The 16,668-nt window shown below is 48.2% G+C and overlaps 2 protein-coding genes across 2 annotated transcripts; both read right to left on the reverse strand.

Annotated features, from left to right (window-relative positions):
- Positions 1 to 7,185: 7,185 nt before the first annotated feature.
- PtA15_2A402 (uncharacterized protein) lies at positions 7,186 to 9,642 on the reverse strand (the record flags this gene model as incomplete). Its single annotated transcript, XM_053166421.1, has 10 exons — positions 7,186 to 7,295; positions 7,373 to 7,484; positions 7,583 to 7,760; positions 7,890 to 7,923; positions 8,006 to 8,092; positions 8,178 to 8,249; positions 8,338 to 8,484; positions 8,561 to 8,716; positions 8,812 to 9,085; positions 9,175 to 9,642. 10 exons carry the CDS (start codon positions 9,640 to 9,642, stop codon positions 7,186 to 7,188), a joined length of 1,638 nt encoding a protein of 545 aa, XP_053017644.1.
- A 3,557-nt stretch (positions 9,643 to 13,199) lies between these two features.
- Positions 13,200 to 15,386, reverse strand: PtA15_2A403 (uncharacterized protein; the record flags this gene model as incomplete). Its single annotated transcript, XM_053166422.1, has 8 exons — positions 13,200 to 13,355; positions 13,580 to 13,717; positions 13,806 to 13,999; positions 14,098 to 14,170; positions 14,258 to 14,561; positions 14,661 to 14,691; positions 14,785 to 14,921; positions 15,082 to 15,386. The coding sequence occupies 8 exons, from the start codon at positions 15,384 to 15,386 to the stop codon at positions 13,200 to 13,202; spliced, it is 1,338 nt and encodes a 445-aa protein (XP_053017645.1).
- Positions 15,387 to 16,668: the final 1,282 nt, after the last annotated feature.

A 16,668-nucleotide genomic window follows, 5' to 3' on the forward strand; every position in this document is an offset into this window, starting at 1 on the left:
GCTGGTTTGGTGGAAAACTGGCCTCACATGATTTTGAAATTGGACCTGCTCAGGATTTAGAAAATCTGGAATTGAAGTCAACAATACTAGGGGGGGAAACGCCTTCCAAGCAATGAGGAATTGAAGGTTTCCTCTTGAATCCCCAACCAAGCCTTGGATTGATTTTCCTATTTCTGTGTTCCTGAATTGTTTCAGTTGAAAAAGAAGATTGTCACCATCTCCAAAAATGTACTCCCATTTCCCCCTGCTCATGGTTTGATAGTAATGACCAAGGAGATGAAAAACTGATTGATTTCTGAGCATTTGTGGTTTTGATACCAGCAGATGCCGTTTTTTCACCTCCTTGAAGTTACAGTACACTTGGTATGCAGTCATGTCTGCTGCTTCATGAATTGATTGTTTCATTTGCTGATAAATCTTTGCTGCATCACTCTCAAACCATTTTTGATGATTGTGGGTCACATTCAAAATTGCTGCTTTTTGCTTGCAGACAGACATAAAATCCAAAAACCACTGCTGAAGTCTTCTTTGTTCATCAATATAATTTGGTCCTGATTTCAAACTCCCAAAAGTCTTCAAGATTTGGTGATTTGCAACCCACAAGAGCTTAGTAATATTTTGTAATCTGTTTTTGATATGACATGCCCAGCAAGATTCCTTTTCTGATTTTTTGCGTTTTACCCATTGGTTGCTAAGGTATGACCTCTGCAGCCCATTACCATTACCTCTTAAATTCTTCCTTAGTTCATCTAAAATTGAGTCTTCCAAATGGCCAAAAACAATTGATATCCAAGCCCAGAAATGGGAATTTACCTGCAGATCATCATTTCTGATGGTAATCTTTCCAGTTTTTTCTAGGGTAGCTGGGGTTGGACTGATATCACTTTTGATATGTTTCAACTTATTTGGATTACCTGTTGCAAAAACCAGATCATTGTTTTGGGAGTGTGCACTTGATGCATCAATGGATCTATGTCCGTCTTTTGAAAGCCTCTCCACTGGTTTACAGGATTTGAGTCCAAGATTGTTCAAAGGAGCTGGACTGGGTTTTTCCAACACTTTGTTGATGTCCCCTGCAATTGGGTAGGTTGGATGATTCGAATCTGAATTAAACCATAGCCAGATCATTTGATTTGGTGTCTCCATGATTATTTTGATATTTTTGGATGGAAAAATCTCGGGCTGGTGAACTCACCGCTCAAATTCTTCTTTTGGGGGGGACGGCTTGATGTGCCAGCCGCTACGCCAGTTGCAACCCAATTGGGGAAAGCCAAGGATAAGTCAAAATCCAGCTTTTGACGTTTTGGACCCAGTTGACTCAATGGATAAACCTCATCATCTTGAGTCTTGAAATCAGATTTCCCAAAGGATGATGTGTCTCCACTTTGACTACCTCGGCCTGGTACGCCACGATCATCTGTGGAGTATCATTAAGAAGACCTCAAAGAATGTCCATGTTATATTGTGCAAGGCTGCCGCGACCATGAAAACGCCCCCGGAGACTCACCAAATAGTGGCAATATTTTCAATTGGTCCTTTGATCCAGTACCTGAGAAGAGCATGTTATATCCTATGCGCACCCAGGGGCCCGAGTCAGTGAGGCTTGAGAAGATCTTGGGAGGGAGGTGTGAACTAGGTTACCTTGCCCCTCCTCTGCGCGTGGAAGTAGATCTGGAAACAGATCCAAGCTGTGTCTCATCATTAAACAGAGGAAGGGGGCCTGAAGCAAGGCTAAAAGCCCAAATTTGCAGAGGTTTTGCATCTTTCAAGCATTCAATGGCAAGCGCTCAAAGGGGAGGAAGTGCCGGAGAAAACTTCAAAGCTGGTACTGCCGCGATCAAACAATATGACGAGATGACCCCATCAGTACCCTACCAAACCTTTTCCGTCCAGTTTTGCAGTCCAGTCCGTATCCTCGGGGGTTGGCACCGATCTGAAACAATCTGTCTGATATGTTGAACGATACACGGGAATTTGTACGCTGCGTGCGCGCAAGAGAAGTTTAATGCTGCTGCGCAACTGACCTCTGCGATGAAGCCGTCACTCGCCACCGACTTGAATTGTGAAAGCCTCTGTAAAAATAATCAGCTTCTTGAACTCGCCTGTTTTCGGAGGAAGGTATATGCTGCGCGGCTGTAATATTTTTGATGGTCCGAAGGGCAGTCCGGCAGGGTCTCTGTCTCATATTTCGGAGGGGCGCTTCAGGGAGGGAAGTGTGCTCGAGTTCCCTTGATTGACAAAAATTTGATGTGGGTGTTAGAGCATGAAGTTCCAGAATCTGAATGAAGACAAATTTACCACGAGATTCAATAATGCATGGAAAATAGTTACTTTTTTGTGTTCTACACCAAAGGTGAAGAGTAGGGGATAGTTGAAAAGTGGAAATTCTTCCCTCTTTACTGGCTCAGAACTGGGTTATGGTAGTAGTCAATTCTGGTCCTACAGAAATTTTGAGAGAAATAGCCTCTGAGAGGTACGGACCGGTCATAGAAAGGCCACATTCATCTTGATGAGCGGTACAGGCTGGTCATTGAGAGGGCATCAAGAGTGATGTGCCCTCTTGATGACCAGAACGGACCGGTCATTGAGAAAATTGATTCCTGGCAACAAGGGTGGGCCGCTACGCTACACTACGCTACAGGGCCACTTAGCGTTAGCGTAGCGGCAAAAAGCGCCCGCCCATTTTGAGTAGCGTTAGCGCGCTGTTAGCGCCGCTACGCTGCGCTACGTTTCAGCGGCGCTAACAGCGCGCCAATTGTTTGTTAGTGTTAGCGCGCCGCTACAGTCACTACGCTGCGCTACAGCGCTTTTAGCGGAAAAAAAGGCCTTTTTTCAGCTAAAAGCACTGGCGCACCGTAGCGCGCGCTCTTTTGCGCCCTGCTTGTGTAGCGTTAGCGCAATTGCGCGCATCTGCGCTAACGCTACAATAACAGCTAAATTAGCTGCGCACCCTTTGGGCGTAGCGTTAGCGCAGAGAAGGCGCAATTCCGCTACGCTAACGCTACGGTTAGCGTAGCTGGCCCACTGTTGCTGGCAATGACAGGAATAGACCAGTCATTGAGAGGATTGATTCCTACGGATGGCTGGTGTGTCTCAACCTGGCCACCTGCCGCCGCAGGGCACCCCCCATATGCAGATAGTTTTTTGGGGGGAGCTGGTGGTGCGCATGTGTAAAAACCCCGGGGAAGGAAGAAAAGGTACCACCCAACTACACAATCGTAGCAGGCATCAACTCTCCCCCGGAGAGGTATAACACCAGGCCATAACAGAGGGAGGCCTGAATTCAATTCCCTTCGTGCGCAAAGTAAATCTTTTCATTTTTTTTTGTATGCTGTTTTTGATTGCGCTCATTTGTGGGTAATTTTGTCAAATTGTTTGTGCAAGCACTATATATTTGTGCAATGTTCTCTTTTCACAAAGTAAAAATCAACAGCCCCAGGGATTTATTGTCACTACCCTCTGCGACAGGATTGGGCAACTTGTTTGGGCCAAAACAAAGGCACTGTGGGGGAGTCGAACCCCCGACTGAGTCATTTGGTCTCTCCACTCCTGGGGAACTTGCCGAGTACTCAACACGGCGCAATCGTTGCTGGCGAACTGTTCGCCAGCTGCGCCGCGCCGCAGGTCTAGCCCCCAGCTGGAAGAGGCTTTGGCCTCGACGCCGGGGGCTCTACAAGCGGGCTATCGACGCGCCCATGCATGAGGCTTGACACGACCACAAGTCTGGCTAAGCCCAGCAGTACGTGTCCAATCCCCCAGGCTGAAGGTATACGCAAGGAGACCCCGGTTTACCACTAGCCTAACAGCGCACACGAATGTGAGTACTCATGACTTTAGGGACTTTACCAGTACACTTGAGGTTTCCGGTTCAATCCCCGGGTTAGCAATCTAATCTTGCCCATTACTGGAAGCGCAGCGGGAAGTGTTAAGTTCCGTGGAAACAAAAAACGCGCCCCCTCTCAAGCGCCGGTGGCGTGACTGTTACAGATACCGCCGCTACCGACCAATAAAGAAGTAAAAAGCCTCATCCAGCCATAAGGCGAAACATAGGCAGCTGGAAGCGGGAATGTCCCTGGAACACTTCTGCATTGAGTTCTGCATTGAGTGACCCCCGACGGGTCACAACCGCTCTGGGAAGACCAAAGGAGTTACCGGCTCCAGCCGCACCCTGGGCAAAGTCCTCTGATATATAAGAGGGAACATCTCCCCTCTTTTCCCCATTGCTCAGCCACCAGAGCAAATTCTGTCCTCCTTAGTCTCTACGCGCCCTAGTGAGCGCTGTCGAGGAATTTGTCCCTTTTTAATTTTTTCGCCACCACCCGCCCACCCTGGGTCTGAGGTCGTACCCCCCTCGCCCTGTGGCGAGATCATTTGTTTTTGTAAAGGTTTCCTCTCCCTCCGCTACGAAGTCGTGCGGCGCAGCTTCCCCTCGTCTCGAGGTCAAGCTGACGTCCTGTGCACGTCTTCCGGAGTGAGGCACCTTACCCACGACCCTCACTCGGCTAGCTTGGGAAGCAGTATACACACTCTTCCGGGCTAGCCTACAGTGCCCCCCACGACTTCTCAACTACCCCTACAGGGGGGTTCCAAATTTTGGAGATTTTTTTTCCAAAAACTCTTTTAAAAGTGGGTTGATGCTGGGCTCTTTTTGGCCCATTTTTTGATGCAAATGTCACATTTCACCAACCAGACCTGGTAACATGCATGATAATAGTCCAAAGTCATTGAAATTTCACTGGACCCGCTGCCAAGAGAGCAATGAAGAAATATTCTTCACATTGCCACATTCCAAAGAGTGTACTGATGGATATGGCAATCAACAATAACTAAGGAGGTACATGTTTACATAAATACCTACACCTGTAGTATGTATGTACATAGATAATTTAGTCTCTAAATACATAATAAATATTCTATAAGTCCATAGTACATGTCTGTAACCACATACTATGGTCTTAAAACCAGCTGTTCCAAATTTTGCATCTGAAAAAAATGAAACTTTTTTTTGAGGCATTGCACAGACTTCAAAGTTATATTTTTGAGCTCTCCTACGTCTTTAGGGCTCAAAAATGTATAGTTTACATGTGATACATGTCTGGTGACTTTGAACACATTGTTCAAAGTTCAATTTTTTTTTGCAGGTGTGGGGTAGTTGAGAAGTCGTGGGGGGCACTGTAGGCTTCTGGATACTACCAGAGCTGAAAAAGTAAAACAAATTGAAATCCACACGTATCCTTACTGGTGTTAAGGCATGAGGAACATCTGCATGTCTCCGGGTATGAGCGATCAAGATTATCGTACCCCGCCGTAGGCAAGCCAAGCCAAGTGTCCGTGGCACGGGAGACCCCCCGGGCTCCCCGCTCCGCTTGCTGGCCCACGCAGTAACAGTGACACGGACGAGTCGTCCAAGTTTGAGACTGCGGGAACTCAGTTTGCATAAATAATTACCATTCAATGAGAAGCCTGGCTGTTGTTTCATACAGCTTTCAGCTAGGACCCACTCACTTGGGCTCACGTTTGCAGAATATGGTGAGCAAAACTACTAACATGAGGGAAAGAGAGACCTCCCTCCTGTGGGCCGTGCAGCGTTTGGCTGGTCGTGAAGCGAGCCCTCCCGGAGCGGACAAGTGACTGATGTCGCGTTGTTGACTTATACGTTGGGTGGGTGGGATGGTGTGCCAGCCAAGTGGCGAGGCGACCGGGTCGGAGGGAGCCTCAACAATCTCGCGCTTGCCCATGGTGGGGTCATTGACCGACCAGGGGAATACACGATATGAAGCCGACCGTCGTTCTTCGGTAGCCCCTTTGGGTAAGACGGGAAGATCCGCCTCGGACTTGGGCTGCGAGGGATTCCTACCAAGGGATCCGAGTGATGTCGGGAGGCGTTTAAACTCCTCAGTAAGAGCCGTTTGAATAGCGATGTGCTGAGAGTACGAGGGGAGAAAGGAGCTGACGAGGCATAAAAAGGGGTGTTCTCCACGCCCTCTCTATGACCTCAGCTCCCATCATTCTCCCATCGCTCCGAGCATCACATCTCCTACAGTTCCTACCTATTTTTCTTTTCAGCACCACCCACCCACCCCGGCAAATAGCACACAGGGGGACGTAGGCATAGACTGTAGGGTCTAGCTCCGATCCGGAGGGACTTGTACATATACTAAAACACCTTTCTGGCGTGAGTGTTTTCCAAGGTTTGGCTGGGAGTGCCCTTGTTTGCATCACCCCACCTTCAATACTCAACATATCCTTTCCAGGTTTGAGCACATCATACATGTACATGTTCTTGCTTTTTCAGCATTTTTTCTAATGCAAAATCATGACTACTTTGATAAACAGCCAGAAAAGCCAAACAACAAGAAATTGTGATGAGTAGTACAGAGGCCAGGAGGAAAAGTGTTCACAATGGCCTCTATATCACGCCACGCTCACGCGAGCTTGGTGTTCTAGGGCATAAGCTTCTCTGGTGAGACTGCTGCCGCCCAGAACCGCTCACCACAAGTGTTGGCTTAGTTTTAAGCTCGGCACAGTACGACGAAGAGCATTAGAAGACTTCCCTTAAACTCTCTAGGGAGCTACAGAGGCAGATCTGCAGCCTCTGGGATAGAATTCCCTTCAAAAATCTGCATTAAAGGCTGCAGATCTGGGTCTTTAGGGGGCTACAAAAACCAAGGGAAGTCTTCCATCCAAGCACGAAAAGTTATGCGACTTTGAAACCAATAAACCCGCACATCTTATCACCATCAAGCAAAATGATGAGGTCCAGCCAAAGATGTGAGATGATGCATCGAATGATGGTCATTTACTTTGCAGATGTCTGTTGGCTTCAATTCGCCTCAAATTGAAGAACCCGACAATTAAAAGATGCTCACAATCACCCACTCGGCTCTTTCTCTCTCACAGGGCTTCTAGACTCCTCATTGAGTTGCTCAGTAAAGGCTTAATACATGTCAAACATTGCTTTTCGTTCTCTTGGTGGGCGGAAGCATGGCAGATAAGAACACAAGGCAAAAACACGATGCGTGGGGCTATGATAGGGGGGTAAGAGTCTGTCTATGTACCTCAGGGCTCAGCACCCCAAGGTTCTACCACCTTTTTTTTTCTGGGGGGTCATGATGAACGGTTGGGAGCTGAGACAACACAAGAGATAAAGCTGCTGATGGAGTCCATGAATCATGCGTTTTATGTTCAATGGAGGGCGGCTTGTTGGCGGATGTATTCGATCAAAGCGCGGACGGGTCGGCCAGTGAGTCCTTTCGGATTGACCGGGTCGGGCAGGGTGCATTCCATAGCTCCAGCTACCAGAAATAACCGGGGTGCATTAGTAAAGGATGTTGGGATGAGACGGATTGTGGGGCAGGGCGGAGGGACGTACCGATGTCGATGTGGGCATACTCGACCGCATCTTCGGCTTGCTCGGATCCTTCCTTTGCGTTACACGCCAAGCCGTCCACGAACTCTCTCAAGAAGATCGCGGCAGTACAAGACTTTCATGCGCCGCATCAAACATATCAGTCAACCTCTTTTTGTCGACAGAGAAAGCCTCAAGAGGAGAGCTTTTTTTCTGCAACAGTAAGGAACTCACACCGGCGGTCCGGCCCCCCGTGTTGCAGAGATCGGCATTAGATGAGTCGATCTGTCGCATATAGAAGTCGTCGAACGGCATCCGCCAGAACCGGTCATGTTCAGCTTTGCCCGCCGAGTCCAAGTGGCTCCATAAGTTGTCCGAGGTCGAGAAAACTCCCGAGAACGGCTCGCCTAGTCTGTTCACAAAAACCGCCCCTCAAGCTCGTCAGAAATAAAATCGCTTCTCCAAAACGTGGAACCAACGGGGGGGTTTCTTTTTTGTGCGGATGATGAGAAGAGCGCCTCGGAGTGTGGGTATCGCTTACGCTATCATCATGGCCCCCGTAAGCGTGGCACAATCTGGAGTAGGGAAGAAGGCCGGGCCGATCAATTTACGTGCCCCGAATGGATGAAGTCAAGGGAAAAAGATATGTATATGTACCGATGACAGTTTTAGGTTTGTAGACGGACGAGGCGTAGTACAGGGCATCGGCCAAGACCAAACGACCCTCAGCATCGGTGTTGTCGACTTATACGAAGAGCACGGCGGATCGTCAGCAAACCAGTGCATGTTTGTAGTGCTTCTTCTGTCTGCGAGTGGGTGGGGGACTAACCTTCAATGCTCTTCCCGTTCATGGCATAGATGATGTCGCCTGGCTTGGTGGCATGGCCGCTGGGCATGTTTTCTGCGTCCACGCGTTTCCATCTCAGCAATACGGCCCTGAACACAGAACTCTCTGGGGAAAGAGAGAGAGAGAAAGGGATTGAGCGGACCTGTCAATGGGGTGCATATGAGGATATCGATCGGGATGGCCAACTTGGCGATCGCCCAAGCGGCGCTCGTCACCGTCGCCGCGCCGCCCATATCGGCCCTCATCAGTTTCATCCCGGCCCCGCCCTTAATAGAGATCCCTCCAGAATCTGTATACCACGGAAGTCGATATCCAGCTCAGCTGAGGGATGATACAGCGTGCTTCTGCAGAAGAGATGGGCATACCAAAGGTGATCCCTTTGCCGACAAGCGCCACCGTCGGCTTGAATCCGCCTGCCCCGCCGCTCGCGCCCTTGTAGTGGATCTCTAGAAACTTGCATGGCTCGTTCGTACCCCGAGCCACCGATAGGAACGAGTTCATCTTTTTGGCCTCGGCCCAAGCTTAGAAAACACCGACCAAAGGGACAAGCAAAAAACAGAAGCGATGATGGTGAGAAAAGGAGAGCCAAGACAAGGTAAGATACGGGGGTGCGAACATTTATCGTGGACGTGGATGTCAACGTTCTTGATGCCCTGGAACTCCTTGGTGATCCTCTCGCAGAACAGGGTCGGGGTCATCAGGTTAGCCGGGCTTTCCATGAGCTCCCGGGCGAGGTTCTGGGCCTGGCCGAAGACGAGGCCGGATGCCCAGTCGAGCCCGATGAGCTTGCCGTTCGCCTTCTCGATCGACAGTTGTGCGGGCTGGTCGGTCAGCGGCTTGTAGGTGATCGGGGTCCGTTTCTCGACAGCATCTTTCTTCGTCTTGAGACTCTGTTGTGACACACAGAAAAAGAGAAGGAGAGAGAGACAAGCATGAGTGATATGGAAGAACGGCGAAGGGAGCGATGCGGAGCACTGACGTAATTAAAGGTCGAGACGGTGGCTCCGACGGCGGCAGCATGGGAGCTCCAGACGGTGTCGACAAGGACCTCTCTGGTATGGTTGATATGTTCCTTCAAGGCCTTTGCGCCAGAGCCGACGATCTTGCGGGTCTTGTCGGCCTTCTCGATCTCGGAGAGTCCGTCGGCGATCTTGCCGGTGCCGACGGCAGCGATGGCGGTGGACTCGGGGCCGAAGAAGACCTTGGTCTCGAGCGGCTTGCCCTTTACCGCGGCGTTCTTCCAGTGCTCGCCGAGGATGGCGTGGTACTTGGTGGATGCACTCGTCGGCTGGGCCGCCGTCCCGTCCGGCTTGACCGCGAGGACTACCCCCGGTGCTGTGGCTGTGGTCGACATCCTGGCTGATCGGCTCGTGAGTGGTTGGGCTGGGATGGTCGTGGGTGTGGGCAGGTGGAGGGGATGGTGGGATCGGAGCAGTCGAGGAAGCATCTAAGGCTCTTCACAGCACTTTCTCACAGCAAAAAACACAAAAACACTTCTCCCAGGAAGCATCCACTCAGCGGCTCAGTTTCATCCCGCTGACTTCTCTGTCACGGGACAGACTACCAAAAATTACCACATGCACTCCAATAAGTAGTGTATTTCTGTGGAATCCAAAAACATTGGAGTGCACAGTGCTCCACTCAAAAGAAATTGGAGTGTGATTGGCCACCCCAAGAAAATGAGATTTTGCCACTCCATTTTCTTTGGAGTGGAACACTGTGCACTCCAACAATGGTTGAAGTGGACTACTTTTTTTTGGAGTGCATGTGGCAATTTTTAGTAGTGTGTGAAGACTGCCCCATTCCCTGGATGCCTATTAACACCTTGTGTTGATCTGGATGCACCTTCATTGAGCAAGCCTCTCAGCAACACCACAAGAGCCACACTGCGCGTAGCAAAAGCGTAGGAATTTTGACCCCACTTTGCTACACTTCTAGTAGCGGGCTAGGTGCTATGCTTTTCACTACTTTTCTTAATGGAAAAATGCACAAAAATAGCAAGCTATCTTCAGCGGCAAGTAGCAGCATTCTGCTACACTTCTTGCTGCAGTAGTGGGAAAAACACTACGTGAGTGATTTTGCTGTGCTACTGTGTGTCAGCCAAATTTCAATCCTCAACATCATAAAGTGTTGGAGGATTGATGAATAATTAGTATCTGTGGCATTTTCCACCAAAAAGCAAACTTGCCCACTACACTTTTGGCACAAAAGCAGCCCCATTTGCTACACTTTTGGCGCTACAGAGCGCTTATAGCGCCAGAAAGTGCCAAAAAGTGCCAATTCAGCCGCTACACCAAACTTTACCAAAATCAGAAAAAACCTGCTTTGAAACATGCAGTTCAAATCTGCAGTAGCAGTGCTGGCACTTTGCTACCACTCTAAGTAGTGGTTTTCCGCTAGCACTAACACTACTCTGTATCAAGAGTAGCAGGGGTTTCCTTTGCAACGGTGTATCCGCTGCGTTACACTACAAAAAGCGGCCTTTTAGCGTAGCGCAGCGGTTGACCGCTACGTGACCAGACCAAAAAGCAATAGCGCAGCGGTGTTCTTGCTGCACTACTTGCTACGCGCAGCGATTGTCCGCTACCCTCCCAGGGCCATTAGCAAAAGCGCAGCAAAAGCAAACATTTGCTACGCTACCCGCTAAATTAGCGCTAAGCGGATAGTGGAACAGTTTTATGTTCTAAACATGTTTTTATGTGTTTTAAAACCTTTTTCCTTTTTTTTTTTTGGCTCCCACATGGCATAGAGAAAAGCAGCGCTGACCGCTACGTGATTGCTTCTTTAGCACGCTATTTTTATATTTTTTTTCCGGGAAGATCAAAAAGCATGTAGCACAGCAATCTGCCTGCTGCACGTGGCGCGTAGCGCAGCAACCCAAGAAATTGCTTTGCCAACCGCTTTGCTGCGCTAAATGCAGCGCAGCGGATACACTGTTGTCCTTTGCTACACAAAAGCTCTGCTTTTTGTAACAAAGCGTAGCTCTTGGTTACTGTATACTGATTGAGTAAAAACTTTTACATGTCTTACCACATCACCCTTGGCCCATCCTTGGCATCTTGCTAGTTAAAACCCTCTCAGACACAGTTAGTTACCTAAGGATACAGGCTGACATCTAGCCTGTTTCAACTTGGCTTGGTTTGCAAGGATTCCAGATTGATAGTGGAATTCCTTGTCTAGATAGTAGGGTAGAAGGTTTTCATGATAATACAGGGTTTTGAAGTGGGCCAGGTGCAACTTGCATGCACTTTTGCAAGTTGGTGTTCAAGTTCATTCTTGAACACTGAGTTGCCAAAGTGCATGCCACATTGTACTACACCCCCTAAGAGCATCTGCATTGGTTGCAGATTAAAAGAGGATTACTGTAACTCATCCTCCTCGGCAGCCACATTGGGTTCAATTTAATTGGACTAAACTTGTCCTGGGAGTACAATTTGGAGGAAGCAAGAGTAAATTTACTTCACACTAATCCTGGGAGTAAGCGCTGCATGCAGACACTCCTCCCCACCCAAAAGTATGTACCAAACACAGCTTACATAAGCCGCAGGTGCATACAACATACTTACACATCTTTTTATCCCACACCAATGTGGTTGCCGGCCTGGCTTAGCACTAATAGAATTTGCATTTGTTGGGTTAAGTTGATGGTTTTGAGCAACTTAACCCAAGCGGCAATCACATTGGTCCGGGCTAACCCCAGGTAAAAAAGCCTCAGTTTTGATTTCAGGCTAAGGTCAGCTAAATTTAGCAAGCCTTAACCTGAAATCTAGCCTCAGGCTAGGGCGGTCTGCAACTCATTTCAGCTCAAGCTTAACAAAGCCTCCCAGTGAGGCAGCCCCGCAGGTTCTCTGTCTCACAGAGAGGCTTACCTGCAAAAACCTGTATCTGGCCTGAGAGCTCCAGTAATATCAGCCTGTATCAGGCTTTTTTCACTTTTTCCTTTTTTGTAAATCAACCATCACCCGCTGAGGCTGCCCCGCAGTACTTAAGAAGTCCTCAGGAGTGCGCTTCTTCTGATGCAATTTAGGCCTTGTAGCTGCCAATATAAGGCCTGATCCTTGCATTTGAAGTTTTCAAACACCAAGAAAAGCGGACCATATTGACTTTGAGAGATTTTTTTTGTAAATACATGTGGCTTTGTATCAAAAGCTGTTTCAATCTATTGAAAGGCAGTTGAATACTGCATTCTTGCTTACATCAGCAGGAATGTGTCTCAAAAAGAGGCCTTTTTCAAACTGCTCTCCAGGCCATGAACCAAGTGCTATCAGCCTGTGACTGCCGCCAAATTAAAGAGGAGAGACGGCCTTTCTTTGGTATCCGGGGCGGGGCTCAGTTCTTTTGGGGGCACAAAGTTGGTCACCTGCAAAAACTAAGAGCTGTACGCGGGGCTCTCAAGCCAGGAATCAGGGATTCCATGCAAGTCCCTCCCCGACGGGAGGTCACACTTTGTGCTGCGCCTGGCAGGCGAGGGACTTGTGCTAAGTTTGATTTCAGCTCACTTTAGCCTGAAACTGGCCAAACAAATGTGTTTGCCCACTTGAAGGCAACCTCGTCAGCTAACCTGCCCACAAACCCAGGCTTATTTAACCCAAAAACTTAGCAAACAAATGTGAATGCTCTAATCTGGGAGTAAGCAGATCTGTTACTCCTTGAGTTACACCCACACCAATGCGGATGCTCTAAGCCTGATTGATTTTTTTTGAAATTTGGTGTTCAAGAAAAGCCTTGAACACCAACTTGCAAAAGTACTTGCAAGTTGTGCATGGCCAACTTTGAATCCCCCTAATACAGGATTTATGCACATTCATAGGCAATGGAAGACAAAGACAAGGATAATTAGATACAAATACAGTCATGAAGAAGATATGAAATGAGGTTTTACAAGAGCCATATCAAGTACAACAACATGAAGGGTGGGTTGCTGCAAACAAGAGAATTGAGTGATGTAAAAGAGCAGGAAAGGGAAAGATATGTAGATTGAAAGGATTGAAAAAGGGGAAGATTTCAAGCTTTCGAGAATCTCTTCAGTTCTTCTTTGTAGACCGGATACTCGGAATACTTCTCGATGATCCGTTGACTCTCAAGTCTTTGTTGATCTAAATGTATTTGTTCAGTCCCATAAGTGTCCGTCCACATGTTTGCTAATGATGGTTTGGGCATCTAGTTTTTGTTTGTTTTTTAATTGCATTCATTCAGCAATTGAGTTTTGTAGCATAAGAAAGGAAGAAAGGAAGATTTATTGTTAGTTTTATAAGGTCATAGAGCATCCAAACCCATTCATTGGCCTGGGCAAAATCTTCCCGGATCATAGTGATACTCTTTCGAATAACGCAGGAGAGATGGCAGCGAAAAGGGAGGGGATGCGAAAGAGCTAGCCGACCAACCTTTTCAGCCCTTTTGACAGATTTCGAGATATCAGTTTTCCATTGTTTGATCCGATCTTCTTCCTTAACGGGGTCCCACCAAGCCTTAGATTCCAAGAAAGCCCTCATTCGATTGATAGGATTATCTCGTTTCCTCCACTATTGGAATCCCAGCAAACATCAACACTAGTCTGCAACCAACAAACAAACAAAATCCATTGATATGAGGTGTTTTGGCTGTACTTACTTGGTCGACCTCGTTCGGGTTCCGATACGCACTCGAATCATCACTAGTGCTGTGATGTCCAACTCGATAAGTCATCGCTTCCACCATCACCGCTCTGCCGGCGCCTTCAAGCGCCCGTCGACGGGCTTCCCTGGTGGCTAGATAGACTGCTAAAGGGTCATTCCCATCCACTCGGATCGCATCGATACCATATCCTGCAGAATTTACATTAATATTTGTTGTTCATTGATGTGCTTCAACTCTTGCTACACCTGGGAAGGAAGACGCGCGCGTATGATTGGATTTTGCTTACCAGCAGCTCGAGAGGCGATTCCGTCTCCTTTGAACTGCTGAGAGGACGGGGTAGAGATTGCAAACCCGTTGTTCTAGGTAAGGCCGGAAATAAATTCAACAAGTCAGAGAAACGACTGATTGGACTAGGGGGCCAACAAGCGATTGATAAATGGACTGACTCTGACGAAAAAGACGATTGGGCCTCCCAAGACACTAGCCATATTAATGCCGGCATGGAAGTCGCCCTCGCTAGCGGCGCCCTCGCCCAAGTAGCATACCACACAATCGTCCAGCCGTTCGCCCTTCTGTCTCGTTCGTTTGAGTGCATATGCCGCCCCGGCAGCCTGGGGGATTTGCGTGGCCAAGGGACTGCTGATGGAGTGGAAGTAATGCTTCTTCGAGGCGTAGTGCACCGGCATTTGACGTCCCTTCGAACTTTCATCTTCCATCGATCCAAAACATTGTGCGATCAAATAATCCAGACTGTGATGTGTACCCCAGAATGACACAAACTTTCGTCAACCATCTGTGCGTGTGTTTTTGAGTATTCCGGGTGTTCTTGCTGTGAATCTTTCCTCGTACCTGCAGCCCCTCCAGAGTAGAATACCCTGTTCTAAAATCAAACCATTAAAAATCAAGATATAAAACCAGCATCTGATTTTGCTGATAAGGAAGAGGTTTTTTTTTTCAAGAATCACACACACACCTCTATATTGAGCAAACACCTCATCGTGGTCACCCAGGGCCGCCGCTGAACCTACGACGGCTCCTTCTTCTCCATAGCTCGTCATGTAAAATGAGATCCGACCATGCCGCTGTAAGTTGCTCATAAATGTATCCAAGCTAAATAAGCGCCAAGCGGTGGGTCAGCATGAAACAAGAGTCTAGTCAGATTCACTTCTATGTATCTTCCTAGTTTTTCTTTTTTTCCAAAGGAAGGTCTGTTTTCTCCCTCCAAGGAAAATAAAACAGGAATCTTTTGGGAAAAATATCTGTAGATTACATGGGTAGCCCGAGCATGATTCCGTATACTTTGGTGGCGAATGATTCGTTTTCGAGTTGATCGAGATGAGGTAAGGGAGTGTTTGGAGGATCGGTCGAGTTCTTTTTACCTACGGGGTTAAGGATTTTGAGGGGGATGAGGGGATCGAATAGGATTTGCTGCTGCTGTTCTTGAGAACTGGAGGGAGTGGTAGACAATGACCTCGGCCGAAATGTCGTTTGTTGTTGGTGCAGCTGCGCCAGTCGAGCATGGCTTCTCGTCGTCGTTCTTCTCAGTCGATTTATCCTCAGCAGTCCTGATATCATCCTGCTCGGCTTCTTGGTCAGTGGTGGTTAAGGTAAGTATTTTGGAGTGAGGTATCCCTGGAGTTTCTGGATGTAAGGGGCATCTGACCCGCATGAGTCATGACGTCTAGGGATGCCATGCGGGCGGGTCCAGGCCGCCCGTGGGCCCGCCCGATTGAGGCCGCAAAATCAAGGGCTTAGAAAATTGGCTCCCAGGAATGAAAATTTCCAACTCCCAAAAGTAGCGGATGTCGAAAAGACCAGTTTTTGACGTCCATCCCAGTTCTCCAGGACCTAAAATTGGCCCGTGGCAATTTTGGGAGTAGGAAATAAATTCATTTCCCTTGTCTGGGTGTAGGAATACAAATTTCCCAAAAAATGACAAAAATAAAGAAAAAATTGTAACTTCTCACTGGGGAGCCCAAAGCCCCCCAAAATCTTACAGCAGGTAGAAAACCTCTGAAGAGCACATGAACTGCATGGCATTAGCACATCCCAGAAAAGAAGTGTGCTCACTGCTACTCAGGGCATAGCACATTGAATCGAATTGATTTGAGTATTTGTATTTGAATTGGATTCGAGTCGAATAATGCCTGGGCAAATTTAAGCTTGAATATTCAAAAAAATTCAAATAATGGCTCAGAGGGGCGCGTAGAGGGCCAATGCAAGCTTCTCTGGGGCCCAAAGGCCCCAGATGAGCTTGCACAGGCCCTATACCAGCCTCTTTGGTGCAACACAAAAAAAATCTGCCTCTGGCACTTTGAAAAGTGCGTCCGCCACTACAAAAGGTGCGTCTGCCACTATGAAAAGTGCGCCTGCCACTATGAAAAGTGAGTCCACCACTATCAAAAGTGTGTCCAGCACTCTGAATAGTGAGTCCGCCCCTATCAAAAGTGCGTCTGTCACTGTGAAAAGTGTGTCTGCCACTATGAAGAGTGCGTCCGGCACTATCAAAAGTGCGTCCGGCACTATCAAAAGTGTGTCCGGCAGTCTGAATAGTGAGTCTGCCACTATCAAAAGTGCGTCCACCACTATGAAAAGTGCGTCCGCCATTATCAAAAGTGTGTCCGCCACTATCAAAAGTGCGTCCGCCACTATGAAAAGTGCGTCCGCCACTATGAAGAGTGCGTCTGGCACTATCAAAAGTGTGTCCGGCACTCTGAATAGTGAGTCCGCCACTATCAAAAGTGCGTCCACCACTATGAAAAGTGCATCCGCCACTATGAAATATGTGTCCGCCACTATGAAAAGTGCGTCCGCCACTATGAAAAGTGCGTGCGGCACTCTGAATAGTGCGTCCGCC

The sequence above is a fragment of the Puccinia triticina genome, chromosome 2A (assembly GCF_026914185.1).
Source record: "Puccinia triticina chromosome 2A, complete sequence".
Taxonomy (NCBI): domain Eukaryota; kingdom Fungi; phylum Basidiomycota; class Pucciniomycetes; order Pucciniales; family Pucciniaceae; genus Puccinia; species Puccinia triticina.